At 34.3% G+C, this 20,794-nt stretch overlaps 1 protein-coding gene across 1 annotated transcript; it reads right to left on the bottom strand.

Moving 5' to 3' along the window:
- Positions 1-3,681: 3,681 nt before the first annotated feature.
- On the bottom strand, positions 3,682-19,179 carry LOC144451564 (ankyrin repeat and EF-hand domain-containing protein 1-like). Its single transcript, XM_078142445.1, has 7 exons — positions 18,357-19,179; positions 13,413-13,612; positions 11,938-12,211; positions 9,544-10,381; positions 8,151-8,377; positions 6,826-7,034; positions 3,682-4,794 (listed from the first exon to the last, which is right to left on the bottom strand). The coding sequence occupies exons 1-7, from the start codon at positions 18,700-18,702 to the stop codon at positions 4,516-4,518; spliced, it is 2,373 nt and encodes a 790-aa protein (XP_077998571.1). The 5' UTR covers positions 18,703-19,179; the 3' UTR covers positions 3,682-4,515.
- Positions 19,180-20,794: the final 1,615 nt, after the last annotated feature.

Below are 20,794 nucleotides of genomic sequence, written 5' to 3'. Positions count from 1 at the left end.
GATATGGTCATGATAACATAAGATTTTTATGCTGCTCTAAACCCATTCATTTGAAGAAAAAAAATTCACTGAATACTGGAGACATGAAAGCCTTGGTTGGAAATGAAAACACATGTAGGCTAGTTGTACTTTTCTGGTGGCATGTTGATGTGACAAAACGTGGCATTGAAGAACATTTAATGAACTAGCTAGCTGTAGCCAGTAAAGTACTCTATTTCATTTGTACATCGAAAATGAGAATGAAGTGAAAAAAAGTCAATTTTGGAACCAGTAAACAAACACTGAATGTATTGTATTGTACTGGCTCAATATAGTATTGTAATCTGGTGAAGGTACAAATATTTTTTCCCCATACTTGCCAAATGTCCTAGTACATAATATAAGAGGACTTTGTCATTAACTCAACCCAAACTTCCAATAGTCTGTAAGGGATGTATGTGTATATGTATTTATGTGCATGTATGAATATGTATGGATGGATGTGTGTGTGTCTGTGTCTGTGCGTGTCTGTGTAGAAAGTAATTCTCAATACCTGCAATAGCTTTTTACCTCATGCTAGAGGGTCAAAATAGAACAAGACGGTCGACTTATTCTCACACGTGCCTATAGTAATGCATGTGATGCGTGTGGAACAGAATGATTTTTTGTTATTTTTATGATGCACCTAGGCAGTAATATTCTATTTCAGGTACCAAGAAGTTATGTAAGTGTGTTATGTGCATGTATGTGACTCGTGTGAGTAACTGACAGATTGCCATTGCATGCCGGACCTGTGGCTAGGCACATTAGTGACCTCTGATGTCTCCGACATGACCACTGAAGCCTCATGTGCCCACCAAAATGCTGCCTGGTTACTGTTACCAACTCCTGAAATTATACAACACTGTAAATGTTGTACATACAGTCAAGAGCTTTTCATTTGATGTATGCTACAACCTATACAACATTTGGCTTTGTTTGTCATAGGCTGTGAGATCTGTATGTGTAGTCTGCAGTAACTTATCGTCAATGACATGTCGACCATTCTCTACACTCACTTATTAGTCAATCGCATTAGTCAATTCTCAGCAATTCGAAGGTCAATTTTTTATGTATTTATTTATGTGTGTGTGTGTGTGTGTGTGTGTACATACATGCAGTCAATTCAAAGTCACACATCCGAGTTCTGGTAAAGCAGACTAATTGTTTTTATTGATGTTTGAAAAGATTTAACTGCTACAAGTTTGGTAAAACCAGACTAGATGTACTATTATGTCTATACTTGCAATATAACTATCACTCTACAAATCTATAGTTTCAATCTCTGATTAATTCATTGTAAACAAGAAAAAAAATGAGATGCTGTGCATAATAAATGAGTGACAATGGTGATCATGTAAACCTGGATGTAAAAACCAGACAGCTTGCTACAGCTCTTTCCGTTATTTGTAACACATATAATCAGACCAGTTGTATATTAATTTGTCACAACCTGTTTGCCATTAGTACCAGACATTCACTCCAAAAATTACTAAATTTAGACTTCCTTGCACTTCAAGTTCGAGATGAACTCATAGATGTAGATTTAATTTGCATTGTGTTCATCCAAAAATGGACATGAACTTCACAGAAATTAATATTGTATTGAATTTTTTTGAAATGTTTGTTCGACATATTCTGGTACTCACAAAGGTGTTTGAACTGTTCAGAGATATCGCACTAAATTCATGGATGATAATTTGTTTTTCTGCTGAAAATCAAGATCTTCATCAGTACAAATAATAAGATCCGTCTTTAAATCCTGATACCCTTGTAAGTTGGAGATTACACTGAACTAGGATTTAACTGATGTCTGGCACTGATAGCGATGATCTCAGAGACAATCAGTGACTACACTGGTGTACAGAAACAACAAACCATCTACATGGTACTACTGTACAGGTAAATCGGTACATTTGGCCATAATTTGCATAAGTGATGAAGTTTGACCCTACACACACTGATAACGGCATGAAGTGAATCTAATCTACAGAATATAACGTGTAAATGCCTCTACTAGTATCTATAACAGCAAATAACATATATTATACTACGAGTAAACATTTAACACACAAAATAAAACCAAATGATTATCCTGCTTGTTTCTTTTAAAGTCACTTTTTGTGATTTGACTTCACCATTACAAAGTCCGACAGTTCTAACAAAACTTATTACTGGTAACAAATCTAAACGCCCCCACCCCCACCCCCTCTTTAAAATTGCAAAATTTACCTCAGAAGATAAAAATAACTTTAATAGAATATTACAATAATTAAGTAAGTTGTTGATAGGCTGATTGTTAAATACAAGTAGGATTTTATCGTTACCATGTGTGAATACAAATACTGTAATGGCTATACGTAAGGCAATCATAGTTTGATAGTTCTTCGGTGTACATTCCTATAACATCACGTGACATTACAGGGTATTTTATTTATCAACCGACTTTGATATTGTATCCTTCTTTCCATGAGGATGTACTAAAACTCTCAAGTAAAACAAAAACTGGTGTATTGATAGAACAACTACTAGAAAATTTCACACAAGTCACATTTTGGGATCTGTTTGGACGGAAATTGGACTGACTATTGTTTAAGAGGACTTTTCAATGTTGAGGAGGTGAGGGCAAATTTAGAGATTCTGGAGTACAAAATTGTAAATGTCAAGTTTACATTCTAATGTTAGAAATCCTGGTTATGCAAGAATAAACACATCTGTCTCTCTGTGTGTGTGTGATAGTTAAAAGATAAAAGGTGTAATTTGTTGGCAAAGTTTACTTAGCAGCTTTCTATACTTCACAGTTTACAAAGTTGTGACAAAATTATTCTAATCATAAGCACTGTGATGAATTATCGATACAGTACAATTTACTGTGTAGATTAGATTAGATGGTTATCTTGAAAGGCAGGAGTAGTTATTTAAACCAGTGATTGCAAATAAAATTGTCGCACTCTTCATAAGTTTCAACAAGCTAAAGACAGACACAGACTAAAACTCACTATTGTGTATTAGATTACATAAACGAGTGATAGCGATGCCTTGGTGATGCAGATTTTGTCACCCTTGTAAAAGATAGCAAAAACTCTGGAAGTCTATGAAAAGAAGATACTCCCACAAACGGTACTGTTCTACTGCAAGTGTCATCATATCAACATGTCACAATAACAGTTTTAGTTTATTTCTGTCTTTTAATAGTTTGTCAAAAGTGATCCCACCAGAATACATGTTCATGCGACACAAACCAATCAATGCTTTAATGCTAAACTATTTCTGTTCATCTATATTTTCCCACCTGCTTGCTGAGATCACAGAAGATTAAAAAAAAACTATCTTTCAACTGATCAGTTTTTGGAAATATTCACTCTTCTAGCATCTAAAATGACTAATAAAATAAAAAGTTGAAAAAAAACTAAAATTTCTGATATACAATAGCATGCATGTGTTGAAGTCAGAAAATGTCACCTTTTTTTTGCATGATTTACAAAATTTGAAAGCAGTAAAATGATATGTTATCATAGATATTCAGTATTATTCAGAAAAACCACATTCATTGTGTAAAAGAACTTCTGATTGGACAAGCACAATTATATTTGCATAACAAAAGAATAAAACATTGAATGAATAATGCAGGACTTTGAATGCGATAAAATCAAATTGTAGCAATGTAATATTGATTACAAAATCCATAATTATTATTTTTGACTATATTACACTTCAATATTTTCTCTCATGATCAATATTATTGGTTTAATACTATTTACAATGTAAATCTTATCAAAATATACATATGTGACTTTGCCAAGAAATATACAGTACTTTTATATTTCAAGATGATTGTAATATTCATATAGAATAATTTGTACAAGTTTTTTTCAGATTCATATTCAGATTCAGATTCAGATATTGAGACATAAAATGTTTTGTGAATCAATACTATGAATTATACAGTTCTTGAAGTTTAACCCCTTCGCTACTGTCTTTATTTCCTGTCAAAATCATGTGACTATATAAAATTCTTCTTCTGGGACTTCTTTGGCAAATCTCAACTTAATGTTATACTGATTTCTGAAATGATGATAAAACTATGCAACTTTCCCACCAAAATGAAAATTCTAGTTTTTCTCTATAATTTTTTGGACACATCTCAACTTTATTTTAGAGAAGACTCATAGAAATGATGCTCAGTATTTACTTGTGGACAGAATTGTGTTACTTTCCCGCTAAAATTATTTGACAACAATGCTTGTTTTTCTGTAAATTTTTGTCACATCTCAACTTGATTTTTAGACAGGACTTTATGAAATTAGTGATACTAAATCACTTATCAGAATTTTTTTGATTAAGACTGATCGTATTTTACAAAAAGTAAATAAAAGGTCAAGTCATAGTAGCGAGGGGTTAATTAAGGATCATTTTCTTGAGTTTATGCAATAAACTGAGTCAGCGAATCACATCGCGAAACTGTTATGTATTTGAGAAGAAACCGAGAAAGACAGTTTAATCGTCATCATCGGGGTCAACACCTCCCAATGCATTTGACTTTTTCATAAAATTTTCCTTAAATGGCATCTCAAACTCTGGGAAATCAACACTATCGCCAAATCTTTTCCGTCTCTGTTCCTTCTTGACAATGAGATCTCGTGTCGTATGTTGATGTGTCCAGGCTTTTATCGGTACATACGTGACGTCTTCAACGTGCTCAACCCCACCAGCCATGGCCGATGCAGCTCGGAGTACAGAGCTCTTCCGTTCACGTCGTAGAGGCGGTGTGGAGGACTGCAAAAAGAAAATGTATTTATTTACCATCTAAATTACGTTTTTTAAAAAAGAAAACGATTGTTTTGTGATATGATCATTGTTTTCAAGTCAAATTTATCTCATATTTTGATATTGAAAATAATCAACTTGAAGACAAATTACAATTACGACATATACCAGAAGGTTGCAGAGAGAAAACATGACAATCTTTGCATAGATTTCTATCTAATATTTGCTGAATTCTCAAATTTTCAACAATCTCATGTTATTACATACTAGAATGATCAGTACGTAAGACTTGAATTGTTTTGGTATAATCTTGCTATACCAGTGCAGCAGCACATTGTGAGTGCCATTCGCAACACCTGTGCAGCACCCTGTGAATGTCATCATACATACTTTTTGAGATGCCAGTGCGGCACATCGTGAATGTCACACAGAAAAATAGTGGTAGAGTAGAGGCTGTGTTACTAAGGATTGTATTGCGTGTAACCCAGTGTTACAAACTTCCAAAAAAAGTGGGTGGATGGGGTTGGGGGGAGGGTTGAACTAAATGAAGCAATGTGACTTATACATGTGCATCAGACTATGTAAATTCACATGGTTTGATGTGTAAGGGATAATATTGTGCAGCAAACTTTGTGTAAAATGTGCAGATGGCTGCATTAAATTCATGATTCTCAGTGTCTTGGATTTTGTGAGACTCAATCAGTTAACGGTTATGTTGAACACACAAGGAGGCCGTGCTATAAATATGATAACGCAACACAAAAAGTCAAAAACATTGATGGTGGGAACGATACTGTGATAACAATTACCTGCCACGTACTAGAAGTGTCGGAAAAAACCTGTGATAGAAAAGGTTTGCTATGAGATCCTGACATGTGGAAAACTGAAAACTGCAGGTTTTGGTGTTAGCTTATTAACACACCTGCAAGCCTGGACTGGAGAATAAATCTTGCAACATTGTAACTAACATAATTATTTTGTTATGTTGCTATGCCAATGGAAGTATGCAAAAACACACAAATTACAATTTCCCAAAAAAGTGCCTCATTTAATTATATCATATGCCAGTTACTATTCAATGGAGATATTTTTGCTACGAGATTACTCAAAAAATTTCAAATAATTTAATATCATATATCATTATAACAGGTGGCAGATGCTAAAAAAAATTGTATTTTAACTGCAAGTACATGAAATTACAGAGAATATTTTTTTCCCCATTTTTTTCCTATTTGTCTTTAGAAAGATTTTGTAAAAATGTGTGACATATGCAGCTAAAATCAACTTGTAGTGTTACTTGGCTGTGAAGCAAGCAAGCCAACTTCAAAGCATGTGAAACTGTGCAATGACAGCTAATTTGCATACAAAGCTGAGTGACAATGGGTAATTTGCACATGCAACAGTGTAGCAATGGCTAATTTGTAAATGAAGCTAAAGTGACAATGGCTAATTTGCATGTACAAAAAACATGGCTGTGTTGCACTGATGCAGTGTCAAAAGTGGCTGTGCACAGTCAACTTTTTAAAACACCGTATTCATATCAAACACTTTCAAATCTGTTAAATTTAAATGAATTTGCTAACTTTTGTTTCACTCTTTACATAAATAGTAAAATATTCCTTTATTGAAAGACTGGTGATATCTTGATCTTTCATATACTTCTGATGAAGATATAAATTGGGAAATCAAGTTATTTTGATCTCAATTCATACATTAGTTTGGGGTTTCAGGAACACATAGACTCAAGATACTGCATGTTGCTCCACCCTCAATGGCTTTCATCATCGATAGGGGGTTGGTTAACGTAAATGTATTGAGGGCACCCAGACAGGGTGACATACCTAACAGACTAGGGAGAATAATTGGTCTGAAATTCCTTGTACAAAATAATATGCCTTTCTGACATTCATGAGATTGTTTAAGGCAAAGAATCATTTACAGACATTCAAGATTTTTTTTTGACCAAATCAAGATCAATTTGTTTTGAAGACAAAATTTGTCAACATTTCTGATGACTACATGTTTGTACATTATACATACCTCCACAGGCATCTGTGTAAGATTGTTTGTCTGCGGTAGTGGTGGTACCGATGCTGCCCTATTAGAATCTTTCTTCTTTCCCTTTGCACTCTTTTTGCCCTTCTTTCCCTTTCCTTCCTTTGGCTTTGGTAGACTGTCAAACTTCTCTTTGACAATCTGAACAACTCTAGGCTCAGCCCACCAGTTAGCTATATCCATTACGTTTTCACCTGTAAGGACAATACAAAAGTTTACAATGTGGTATTTTTCATCAACCTTTTTATTCAGAACATTTTAATACAGGGATTTTTTTTTTTTGCAAGATGATTCCTTCTAAAGTGTCAGCTTAACTAGCCCAGAGACTTGCCGTTGACAATCATGCTGTTGTGTCTGGTGACGAGCAGTGTCAGGCCTGAAAGCCACATCACTGGGCTATCTAAGCTTAACATTAAGAGACATAAAAGTTGCTTTTTGGGGAGTTTTCTAAACAAATGACTCATCATTTTTTCAAACTTGAGGAGTGGAATATGTCACAAGTGCCTGTCATTGCTTGTGTCAAGATAATTTTCAAATCAATTAAATGTGATTTTTAGATTACATACTACCTTACTATCAACATCAACAACAAAAGGTTCCAACAATCAAAGCATGATTTTCATTTTAAAAGAATGCAGTACCTCCACAAAGGTGGTATGATAGCTGATGTTATCAGTTTATTTTATAGACTGTCGGCTATCATTATCGACACTACAATAGATTATAGTCGATATCAGCTACACTTGTCATTCTTAACCTGACATTGATTTGTTCATTATTGTTTACACAGTTTTACCACAGATCAAGAATATTTTGTTTCTATACTACACAGGCATGTTAATAACTTTGACACCAGCTGGGTCATTTGTAATGGATTTGCAAAAAAATTTAAATACTAGAGGTTTACAAAGAGGCATGTATTTCAGAAGTTACACTTAGGGGTAGCGAATATCTCAAATCTGTTGTTTATATGCTTAAAATACAGAAAGAGTTATTCTTTACAATAACCTGTATTTTCAATCAACTTTTTATAACATAAATTTGATTTTAAAAAACTAGTACCAAATTTACTATGGTGTACTGTCACTTAGATAATGTTTGAACTTGAACTTGAAATGAACAACAATCTGCATGGTTACAAATACAAATAACATTTATTTGAAAGTTGCCAATATTTCAATCAAATACACAGTACAAAGGAAATTTTGACTTTCAACACTACATCGATCATTTTCTGCTCTTTCCCTGTGAAAGATCGCTTCTGTGGAATTTGTACATCAACAAGTTTTTGAAATCTTGTTTTTTGTTACCTTTTCTGTTTGTTTGTTGTACTTTGGCACCTTTCTCAATGAGATACTGGACAACATCAGGTTTAGAGCTCTGCACTGCCCTCATGAGTGGTGTACCACCATTCATAGCTGTCGCCTCAATCTCGGCTCCCTTATTCACCAGTAATTCCACAATATCCATTTGACCAGCATGACATGCATGATGCATTGAAGTCCACTTGAAATTATCACGGGCATTCACATCAGCTCTGCAAACCAGATATTATTTAGAATAGTAAGTTTTACTCTCACAGATGAAAAGACAATGTGTGCAACATGTAACTCCCTTACTAACTGGAATCACAAAGTGCAGGACAAGTTCAACCTTACCCTGAGATAATGTTGCCTATATGTGGTTACTCTGGTTTGTCCGTGGCTCTTTTTTCTTTGTCACATTAAAATAATGTTTTCATCATTTAAAAAAAATGAATGTCATTATTCACCTCTTTAAAGGCCCACTTAGAAAAATGATTACAATTTAGGTGTGAAAAACAGTTGTCTGACAAAAAGTTATAGAAAAAGTTGGTCCAGACAGAACAAAAGAATAATCCTATGTAATCCTCACGGCTCCACCAATGAGATAACATTAGTACGAGAAGCTGGGATTGAGACCCTGGTCTGTAATTGAGAATTATTTCATAGGAAATGCCATTAATGACACAACGTTTTTTTGGCATAGCTAATGACTGAGAACAGTTTTCACTTGCAAATCTAGGGTACAGTTCGGTGACAATCACCATAAGTATAGAATGTTCACGACTGTCGATACATTCATTGTATACATGGAACTAATTGGGGCCAGGAGGAGCCATGTGATGCATTTTGGAACCATGGCAACTGAGGTCAATAAAAAAGGTTTCAATGCAAGTAATAGATCTGAACCTTTAATCCTAACACTTTTTTGCCCATTGAGGGGGTACTTTCACTCACTGACTCAACAGGTGGCCTACTTCAATCAACTTTCTTTTTTTGATTTAAGTCTGGAATTTTCTGTCAAGGACATAATCTGTAAGTTACACAAGAGGCTAAGCCAATTTGATTAGAATACCATTTACTGAGAATGTTGACTGTGACATACACATTCTCTACATTAGCAAGAGACCTTTCGGGTCAATGACCTTTCAATGACAGACAGGTAGACTGTACGTGCTACTATGTAAACTGAAACTCTGTTGTCTACAATAGGAGGTCAATGCGTTACCCAAGAGAGTCTTTTAACTCTGAATGGAACAGTAGAAGTGTGGGTTTTTTCAGTCAATGGGTTTGCTAGGTATCATGTACATACTTGCCATGTATCCAAAGAGTATAGTGTTATATGACAGACAGATCAATAACTGAAAAACAGTATATGGCCCGAAGTTACAGTTACACTCACCCATTCTGAACTAGAAACTCCACCATTTCTTGATTGCCATAGTGACAAGCCACCATCAATGGTGTCTTGAAGTACTTGTCACGAGTATCCACGTTTTTTCCTTCCCAGAATGCTCTCTTTAATGATTCTAAATCCCCTAGTCTAGCTGCATCATTGATATTCATGTATACTTTCTCCGGGGGTGACAGATACCAAATGGAATCATCTTGTATTGGATGTTCCGGAGGGTTATCCCTATCAAAACGTCCAGTGTCAGTGAACGGAACATGCCTGCTGATTAGATGATCCGGAGGACCCCCTCCATCAGTCCTTGGTCCATCTGGCGCCATACAAATCGGCATGGGTATCTTTGTTTTACCTTTCTTCTTTTTACCTCCTTTTTTACCTCCCTTTTTCTTCTTCTCTTTCTTTTCAAATGCTGCCATCAGATAAAGTTTGGGTACATATTTCTTACCACCAATGAATTCCTCATAATCAACTACATTTTCTCTATTTTTATCATGTGATGTAAACACTTTCTTCAATTCCTCCTCGTCAATAGGGGCATCTAGTGTCATCAAAGTATCGGAGAAATCGTCCTTAGAAACCTTTTGAATTGGTTCAATGTTTTTGTCTAAGTCAATATGTTCAAATCGTTGCCTGACCTCCTTTTCATGTTCTTGGACCCAGTCATAAAGTCGTACAGCCCACGGGTCTGCTGGTGGTTTAGCCCCACCACTGATTTTTTTCCACAGTTTTTCAACCTTCTTGCATTCTTTCATGGAGTCTTTGCTACCGTTGTCCTTGGCAACTTGACTTGGGAGTTGACCGTCATCATTCTTAATATTAGCTCTGCAACCTGTAAGAGCAAAGAAAAACAAAAAAAGTTACAATTTATTGTAAGTGTCGTATGCTTTTTTGAAAAGTTAAATTATGACAGAACTCTTGATAGATTACAAAGGATTAATCTATGAAAGCAGTCTATGTTGGAATCTGGCAAAAATCTTGAGAAACCATTAATTTTTTTTTCAAAAAAAACCAAAAACTTCAAACTCTGAAATAATTAAACTATCCCAAATGATGCACAAATTTATAAAAGCAATCATTTTATGTAAAATGGTGAGTAAAGTTACTCCACTACTCGAGATCACTTGACCAGATCACATTATCATGTTGATGTCTGAGGTCGAGTAATTTGGGCAAAAGTTACAAAGTTACTTCAAAAGTAGATTCCAATAAGGTATCTTATCTTAGTTACACTATAACTAGTTGAGTCCTGTATCAATTTCTATTTTACTTGGAGTATTCTAGTATCATTTTAGTTTTCATAAATTACCCATTACAGCAACTAAAAGATATCTGACACATTTTGATTTCCTTGACAATATTCTCATGGGTGTGTTTATCCTTTAAAATAAACTCTAACCTCAAAATGACTGATTATTGATTTTTTTAAGTGAACAAATAAAGATCAATAATGACCTTTGAACCCTTCCATGACCTTTGAACCATTCCACAGTGGCAACACAAATCTATGGGTTACCACGGCAAGGTGGAGCATTATTGAAGTAAAGCATTTCAAATAAGTTTTCATACAAAGCAAGTGTTGTTTCCATGTACGTATGTAGAATGATTTTGACTATGGCTTGTCTGAGTGTTGTCTATTTGTATATCTTGACCTCAACAAACAATCAACAACGATTTACCAACGAGACAAGTAGATATAAAGCTACGGTGAGTGCTGTAACTGCATGAAGAATGTTTCGGGGGTAGTTTTATCACATATACTAACATAACGCCATTTCTAGTATTACACTAACAGTGTATTGAAGACCAGACACTTGCACATTTCACACTTTTAGCTGGACTTAAGATTGTTATTCCAGTCACAAGACAGCCTTGAGTCGATCAGTTCCAGGACCCATCACAATTAGTGTTGAAACCACCTTGAGTTTCATCATCATCAGTTGTGTGGGATTTTCTCTGGAGTTTACATTTTGTGTGCTTTCAATTAGTGATTTGGTTCCTCAAGTAAAGCGCTAGAGGCCAGTATGTCGATAAATTTGTTGTTAATTTGTTGTACAATTGTACAATATCTTGAAGTTTATTGAATCACCCAAAGGTATTGTGTATGTATATAATTGCGTGTGTATATAGAGAGGTCCCCTTTGAAACCTACTTGTGTTATCCTCAACAAAGATATTCAGTGTCAAGGGATTATCCTTTTTAGTCTTTCCAAGTAAAGTTTTGTTGTTGTTGTTGTATTGTATATTTGTTTTGTTTTTTTTTGCTTGTGACGATATTGAATATTTTTTGCTATATAAAATCAATCAATCAATCAGCTGTAAACTTTATACTATGGCAAAAAATATGAAAATGTGTCATGGACAGCTCTTAGTTTACATGTAACTTTACCTCTTTGTCCCAAGTATTTACAACACATAGCATGGCCACTCTTTGCAGAATGGTGTATAGGAGTGTTTCCAATCACAGTTAATACATTGAAATCAGCTCCGTATGCAGCCAGGATTTTCAACACTTCAAAGTGTCCACCACCAGAAGCGAGATGAGCTGCTGTGATTTTCTCTCTATCAATAGCATTGACATCTCCACCGGCTTCAACTATTGCACGGACCACAGTAACGCTACCACTCTCGGCAGCTGCTATCAATGCAGTTCTCTGTGTTGCCTACAAAAACAAATTTAACAAACTTTTATTTATATTATCAATCAAATTTTCCAAATAATAGGAATTACACAGTGCTACACTAGTTCCTACACTAGGTTGTTATACACTGTTCTTTTATTTAAAATGTTTCATTTCCTTTGTAAATACAGAAGAAATACACAACGTTACAAAACGATCAAAGTAAAAAGATACAAAAAGAAGGGACAAGGGAGAACGAAAAAGATGACTAACATCCAATGATGGTGACCTTCTAAAAATAATACATTTTTACAAACGAAACAGATAAACATATACAAAAACCTAATTGCATCTGTTAATTAGTGGTCAGTATTATCCGTAGGTGGTGTAGTGACAAGTTTATATATCTTGAGTGAAAATTTGGTTTTGAATCTATCGGCATGTTAAAATTCCACCAGTTTGTAACTGTAGTATCGTTTTATGATCAGATAAACCACGATCTATTCACTGAAAAGTGTTACTTGTAAAATACAAATAATCAGACATTGTACATGTTAATCAGTGGGTGATCTTATCCATTAGTATTGGAATAACAGGTTTTAAATTGTGATCACCATTGTGGGTGCTGATTTTTGGGTGCGGACCCAAAAATAAAATTTTGATTTGATTTATCATGTACACAGCTACAGAAAAATATGTTCGCCCATAGGTGACTCAATGCTGTTCAGGGTGTAAGACATTACAAGTAATAATATTATTGTATCTTATGAAACATTTTCAAAAAATATATTCAGTTGATAGTTCACACAGCTTAAAGTTTAACGAACTTCGTTTGCTTATAGTTTTAGCATCGAAAGAAAGCCCGAACGTCTAGCAGCAAGACTACTTTAAGACTAGCCTGGGTATTTACAGAATGCCATCCTTACAGCATTATACAAGGACTGAATTGAATACAAAGAATTTTATCCTACGTACGGAATTCTAATCTATTGATCTGCTTTCACTACAGTCACTATTACCCGGTAAGACTAACAATAAACTTGAATACATTGCATGCAGTTCTCAAGAAAAATTCAACTTCTAATGGAAGAATTCAAGATGATGTACTTTGTTCGCCCAAAGTATCAATACACAAACAAACAAACGTATTGATTGTATCAGTAATAATTAATGATATAATTATCAACCCCTTCTATCATAATTATACCCAATCAATGATTTATTGATTTGGTTGTATCCCTACCTCATTTTTGCTGTTGGCGTCAGCTCCTTTCTCTAGCAACGCTAAGCACACGTTTTCATTTTCAGCAGCGGTTTCACAGGCAGCGAAAAAGACTGGCACTCCCTTCTCAGTTTTGTTGTTGCAGTCAGCACCGTACTCCAACGATATGTCTACACATTTTGTATGTCTGCTGGTTGGTGTCAGGCAGTAGTATAGAATACCTGTCGTAGAGTAAATACATATGTGTCAGTGTAGTAACATTAGGAAGGAGAAGAGTAATTCTTCAAATCACGATCAATGACTGCACCGACAATGAAAGAGCAAACAAAATGAATAAATGGGATTATTTAAATGATCAAAATGGTAATATAAATGTGCCGATCATCATGGAAATATTAAATAAATATTTGCAGACTTGATGATGTGCTGTTGAAGGTAAAAAGGTAGCCAGAAGTTTTTAAAGTATCTAGTTGTCTTTTCTTTTTGTTTATTGAATAAATTTATTTCAGTGCAAAATAAAATGACATTTATAAGGGCAATGAAATAAAACATAATGAGTTAATGTAGCCTTTTAGATTACTGTCACACAGCATGTCTGTTTCTATAATGAAACAGACACACAACATGTGTATAAAACGTCTCCAAATGAAACAGACACACAACACATGTCTATTTCTATAATGAAACAGACACACAACACATGTCTATTTCTATAATGAAAAGAGACACACAACACATGTGTTTAAAATGTCTACAATGAAAAACAGATATACAATGTACATGTATGCAGTGCATGATTGCGTGTAGGGCCAACATAACAATACATAATGAAACCTTACATGTTTACTAAGTAAATAATCATGTCCACAACTGCAGACACCAAAACATAACAATTATTCTATCTAGTTAACGCTTAGACTGATCTATGTACACAGTCTTTTGTCCATCAAAGTCAACCATCAAAATTTAACTACCAGCAATAAAAATCTACTGTGTATATAGCCATGTCCTCAAATAACACTTGTCAACAGAATTTGTTTGTTCAAATTTTATTGTTTAAAATATGATCATGAAATTTAAAACGGATAAATAAATATTAATGTCTGGAAATATGTTTGGATGTACCCTAGAATGGTTGTAAATAGTACCTCCAAAATGGTGGTTAAAATGCTATGTATATCAATTGCTGGTGACATTAACAATATAATTCAATTTTCAGCTATAAACCTACGATATCCTTTCAATTCTATCGGTCATTTTACGCTTGTTTTCAGCCTCTATGCATCTTGTGTGTCACAGGAAATAAAACTGTGTTCAACTACACAATGATTTAAACAGTGATTTAGAACGACATATACCGTATATCAACCAGTTAATGTAATACACAGTAGTATTCAGCTGCTTGGTTGCATAGCAACTGCTATACCATTGAATCGGCCATGTTATTTTCTTCACACTGAAGTCATTAAAATAATGACTGCCTGTGAGTCTGATGTTTGTGAAAAAAAACTGAAACTGACACACTTTGATTTCATTATGGAAGAATTGTTATAACATCTGGCATTAAACACATCAGGCAGCCATGCATGTATGTTTCTCTGGCAATCAACACAGATGAAGCAACTATGTATGTTTCTCATTGATATTCTGTAGGGACTGCTATTGATTTTCTTTCAAAAGCTTGTACACATTTTCGTGGTATATTTCATGTTTGTCTTTTTAGTTCAGTAATCAGATACTGTGTCAGAGTACTTCAAGATGTATTTAGTCAGTTTGATATCTTAAATGTCCACTTGTGGCAATTGTTGATGCCTTCTGAAGTCCATCTTGCAGCCAGTTTTATACCCCGGCTTTCCTCAGTATTAGATATTGTTTGTTTATCTATAAGACTTTGATATCTGGATTTCCTCTCAATTAATATTCATGTTTTTATGACATAATTGCGACAGTCATAACATGTCCATTTCAGATCACTTCCATGATTCACATTATCCACCACCCACAATCAAAAATTTCATATTTGTTCCTAAAAATTTACATATGACCCCTTTTCCAGATTAAATTTCATCCAAACTCAGATATCTCCTACCATTTTCATTGTATTTGTGTACATACTTATTTGTAAGCCCTAAAATTTCTCTCAGGAAATCTGAGTTCTCCTCTTTATTTTATGACGTCAAACACCTCTTGAACTGCACTGTATCAGTGTGTGATACTCAATACAACACAGACACTGTACAACGTACTACTCAATAGTGTGTTTTGTTCACCATGGTAACCTGATCCAGCCAGTCTGACAGACTACCCACTACAGTTCAAAACAAGTGAACTCAAGTTATCCTCTAGACTATTGAATATTTGTGGTATCCCTCAACCCCTGCAACTCCCCATCTAATGTGTACAAACGAATAACTGTCTTTTAAAAAATTCCAATGGCCGTTTTTGTAATTTTCTTACTACAGTGAGAATGCACATGCCATTTGTCAACTCATTTACTGATATTAAAAATAAAACTAACTAAAATTTAATTCGCAACTCAGATATATATATATATACAATAAATGTAGATTTTTACAATAAATATATATATTATATATATATATATATATATATGATGACTCGTAGTTGCGAATTAAATTTTAGTATATATATATATATATATATATATTATAGTATACTGTATATATATTATAGTGTATATATATATATATATATATATATATATATATATATATATATATATATATATATATATATATATATATATATATATATATATATATATATATATATATATATATATATATTACAAAAACTGGTGTGGAAAGCAGTCTAAGAGTTGAATAACATATCACTGTGTATCAAATGATACTGATACAGAAATCTTAATGCCATTGTGATATTTCTACCCAACTCCCAACCAGAATTTAACTACACTAAACTTTCACTTTGCTTTTGACACTTGAAATAAAATCAATTTTTATCATAGTACTTGACCTTTGACCTTTACATTTTATGACTGGTTAATCAGAAAATTCTTTAATTCTCTGAATTTAATATCACAAAACCATTACCATTATACACTCTACATTTATTATTAAAAAAAACTACAAATGATCAAATCAAGTTTGTTTTAAAGCTATTTGTAGCAATTTTTGACACAAAAAATACACAGTTGACTAAACAATGTTAATTAGTTGTAATGGTCCCATGGTAATTGATGGTCATGTGAGAATGGTTATAAATGAATAAGAGTTTGCAGGAGTTCGTAACCTCCATAGTCCTACACCACCCAGAATGTTAATACCAACACAAACTCACAATACTGAAATGACTGAGAATAACTATGATATGGTTTATGATAAAAAAAAATAAAACATCAAAAATTCAAAATTCCTTAGGAAGAGTAAATACAACAATTATAGAAATACTGGCAGCAAAGCTTCTTATATTTGTCTGTGTAGTTGTTTGTTGAAATTTGATTTCATGTAAAATGGCAGGGTTCTAGTCACTAAATGGAATAGGATACAAATCAAACCATTACATCTTCATCACTTCAGGGTTCTCCACAATTTTGAAAAATAAAGGGGCGCCCTAATTTGCATATTTACATATGAGTGTTCGTGTCCATATCTGTACATACATGTATATGATAATGAGTGTGTGCATCCATAACTGTTCTAGAAGGTTGCCTGATAGTATCTGCTACTCTTTGGGAATGTATATGTTGGTTTATTCATTTGTCCATCTGTCTATTTGTATTGGTTTCTTCTCCACTGTCTATGGTTTGCCTATTTGTTTATCTGTCTATCTGTTGGTTTACCTGTCTATTTGTTCATTTACATAGCTTTATCTCTTTTCAAATATAGTCTTGATCTCTAATCTGTGTACTAGCAATACATACTATATGTTGCATTCCTTATCTAGTTATTCGTTTATCTGTCTATACGCAGTCGCTTATTTCCTTATTTCGTTGCAGTTGGGACCATCTATTTTGTTTGTTTATCTATACATTTGTTCATTTGCATGGTGTAAACCATTTACCAAGGACTGCATTGGGGTGTAATCTTTTATTTGAGAAGTATTAATTAACCATCTATATGTTTTGCCACTGAATATACAACTACATGACTCTGCTCAAATCTGATTAAAATTGGATATAGTGAATACAACTCGATTTCTTTATTTACCTCTGTTTCCTTGGTTTATCATTTGTTGGGATTGGCATTGAGTTCTATTAATAGTAACATGCTCACTATTGCTATATGTTAACAACCTAAGTGAAAATGTGTATTTATCAACAGATAACATGGTTTCCCCAAATTACCTGATACATTGTAAACTACCCTTCATAGGGTAATCTATAGTCTTTGATACAGCAGGGTAAAGGTTTTGTGTTCCTTTTAATCAATTTCCAGGTCATTTCCCAGCTGACTACGTTTTTTTTTTTTTTTTAAATGAACCCACTGTTGTCATGAATAAACTTATGTTTTGAATTATACATTACTGTTAATAATTTAATATTTTAACCCCCAAAAATGTTATGTACCAGATAGTAAAATTGGTGTAGCCTTTTCCAATGTTGATTTTTTTTTTCAGCATCTGTTATTACAGGAATGTCATTTTGTTTATTCATTTTGTACATTCTTCAACAAATTCAAAAAAGTCCTACCTTTACAAAGTGAGTTTCAAATTCAATGGCATTGTGTTAACCTAATGAACATCAATGATAATAAATAAGGCATGGGCTTGGGTAATTAAATGACTTTAAATGTCGTGAAATTAATGGCGTTAATGTCAGTTTGATAGTTTCTGAATTATTGTGATTTCCGACATTGTAACAGTTTTGTGACTAAATATATAATGTGTAGCGAATAAAATGAATGGAGATGTAAAGTAAAACGGCACCATTTTATGTATACTTGGCGTGTATCGATTTTATAGAAGTAGCTAGCTTGCACTTACCTTTGCCTTCTGAGTCAACGAGTTTCAAGTCAGATCCACTAGTTACAAGTGATTCAAGGGTTTGTATGTGGCCAAATTCTGCTGCTCTCATAATAGCGGTCCGACCTTTCAAATCGACTACATTCGGATGGGCACCAAGGTCGAGCAAGAACCGTACCATCTCTTCGTTGTTATTAATCGCCGCCAAATGGAGAGCTGTCTCTCCGTCAGACGGTTCGCTGTAATTTACTAAGTGTGGTACGCCATGACTACACAGTTTTTCGATCTGTTCCCTATCCTCTTGTCGTACACACTGTAATAGTTTGTGTATTTGTAAAATTTCGAGTCTTGTCTGTGCGATCGGCATGGTGGTGGTATACTATGGCAGTACCCTATCTCTCACATATGTAGATGCAATAAAACTGGCACCACCTGTTTGATTGTTATACACTTCGATTTCGTCACTATTTTCGGACGATTTCAAAATCCGTTACCTTCAGAATTTGCGTCGCTCCCGTCTCATAGACCATAAATTTACAGCTGCAATCCAAGCAGGCAAATTAACCGGCTTCGGTCCGCGGAACTCGATTCCTTCGACTTGTTGACACGACATACAAACTACAACAAATGAACTGTGTAACACGCACAACTAGCAATTTCCTTCACCATTTTATGGCCGGTAATTTCACGATTAGCCGCTTTCCTTTATCAAACATTTACCATATCAGATAGTTCGACTCTCCAAGATGTAAAATTTTACGTTAAAATGCGGAGCTATTGTCGAGCTTGTGCCTATGCTAAGTTTCAAGGAAGTGGTACACGGACCATCAGCCCTGGTGTACTGTTACTATGGTGGCCATACACTGAACGCTCATTTGCCTAACAATCACACGAGTTTGGTTAGATAAACAACGGTGTACACACCTCAACGCTGTCGCCCACCCAGGTGAAACGCCCTCTATGGTCGATTTTCTATAAAATACCTGTACTTGGTGTGTAGACAATTTTACTCTATCATCGCATTCCTCAAAGGAAGATATGCATATATTTATCATGTAGTGTGGTGCAGTGTTTTTATTAATTATTTGGGGATTTGTTCTCACATGACAATGTAAGATACATTCTGTGTCTGTGGAATACTATAAACATACAAAGCATACACAACATAAATGTACAGCATACCAAATGCTCAGTTTGAAATTTCTGTTTTCATGGCAAACTAAACCGTAGGAGGTTTCTTTTATGTGTGAGTGTGAGTTGATTTTCTTTTATGTATACTTCCATCTCATACTTTATATCCCAACTCTTTTTATGTAAAAATCCCAATAATTTAATTTGCTTGAATACTTATTTGCTCTTGACTAATCCCATCCATTATAGTGAGTGTCATGTGATTCATTCCTTTATAAGCCAAGTGTTGACACTTTTAGGAGTCTGTTGAACTTGTACGTGACGGGCTGTAGTCAAAAAGGCAATACATTGAATAAATTTTCTATTCTTTCAGCCTCGGGTTATTTAGATCATCATAAATGTGCCTTTAATACCAAACATTGCTATTTGTTTTAAACTGATTGATACACAGTCAACGGTGACATATTTGTTGCCACTCTGTGCACTACTTTGATTTAATAGTTTAACAGTAAACTATGGATACAGTTGTGATATTTCTCAAGCTTTCATATTATCAAAATTCAAACCAACGCATGTTTACGGATCACTAGATTAGAAAGTTAGTCATTACTGAACAGACAAGCTTTGGAGTTTGGTATATTATAAATTCAATTGATTCATGGATGAAGTTACATTAAACATACTTACAATACAAATTTGGTATTTTTTATATATCACCAGCAAAGCAATGGCAATATCACAATTTTGTGCCTGCACAACGATTGATACTCTTACCAAAGTATCAATGATGCCCAAACCGATGAGGCCAATATCACAATTTAGTGCCTGCACAAGGGTTGATACTATGTACCAAAGTTTGATGATTCGGCTTGGGCAATATCACAATTTAGTGCCTGCACATGGGTCGATACACTATACCAAATTTTGAAAATCTTGATGATGCCCAAGCTGAAGGTGAGGGCAATATCACAATTTAGTGCCTGCACAAGGGTCGATACTCTGTACCAAAATCTTGATGATGCACAAGCCGAAGGTGAGGGCAATATCACAATTTAGTGCCTGCACAAGGGTTGATGCTATGTACCAAAGTTTGATGATTCGGCTTGGGCAATATCACAATCTAGTGCCTGCACATGGGTTGATACTCTTTGTCTTTACCAAAGTTTTAATGATGCCCAAACTGAAAGTGAGTACATCATCAACATTATGGTAAAGATGCCAGCCTTATTTTTTTTTCAAATACATTTAAAAAGTGAAAACTAGGTGGGAATCGGGTAGCAGGAACCAAACAATTTCTTTTAGGCTTTACAGTTTTTAAACAGACATAG

This window comes from Glandiceps talaboti, chromosome 2 (genome assembly GCF_964340395.1).
Source record: "Glandiceps talaboti chromosome 2, keGlaTala1.1, whole genome shotgun sequence".
NCBI classification, from domain to species: Eukaryota; Metazoa; Hemichordata; class Enteropneusta; family Spengelidae; genus Glandiceps; species Glandiceps talaboti.
The sequence above is the reverse complement of the archived record's forward strand: the minus strand, read 5'-3'. Positions and strand labels throughout refer to the sequence as shown.

Coding starts and splice junctions, on each gene's coding strand:
- LOC144451564 (XM_078142445.1), bottom strand. CDS start 18,702: ATGCCGATCGCACAGACAAGACTCGAAATTTTACAAATACACAAACTA. Junction 12,212..13,412: donor ACGCCAACAGCAAAAATGAG/GTAGGGATACAA, acceptor TTGTTTTTGTAG/GCAACACAGAGAACTGCATT. Junction 8,378..9,543: donor GAGTTTCTAGTTCAGAATGG/GTGAGTGTAACT, acceptor TCTGGTTTGCAG/AGCTGATGTGAATGCCCGTG.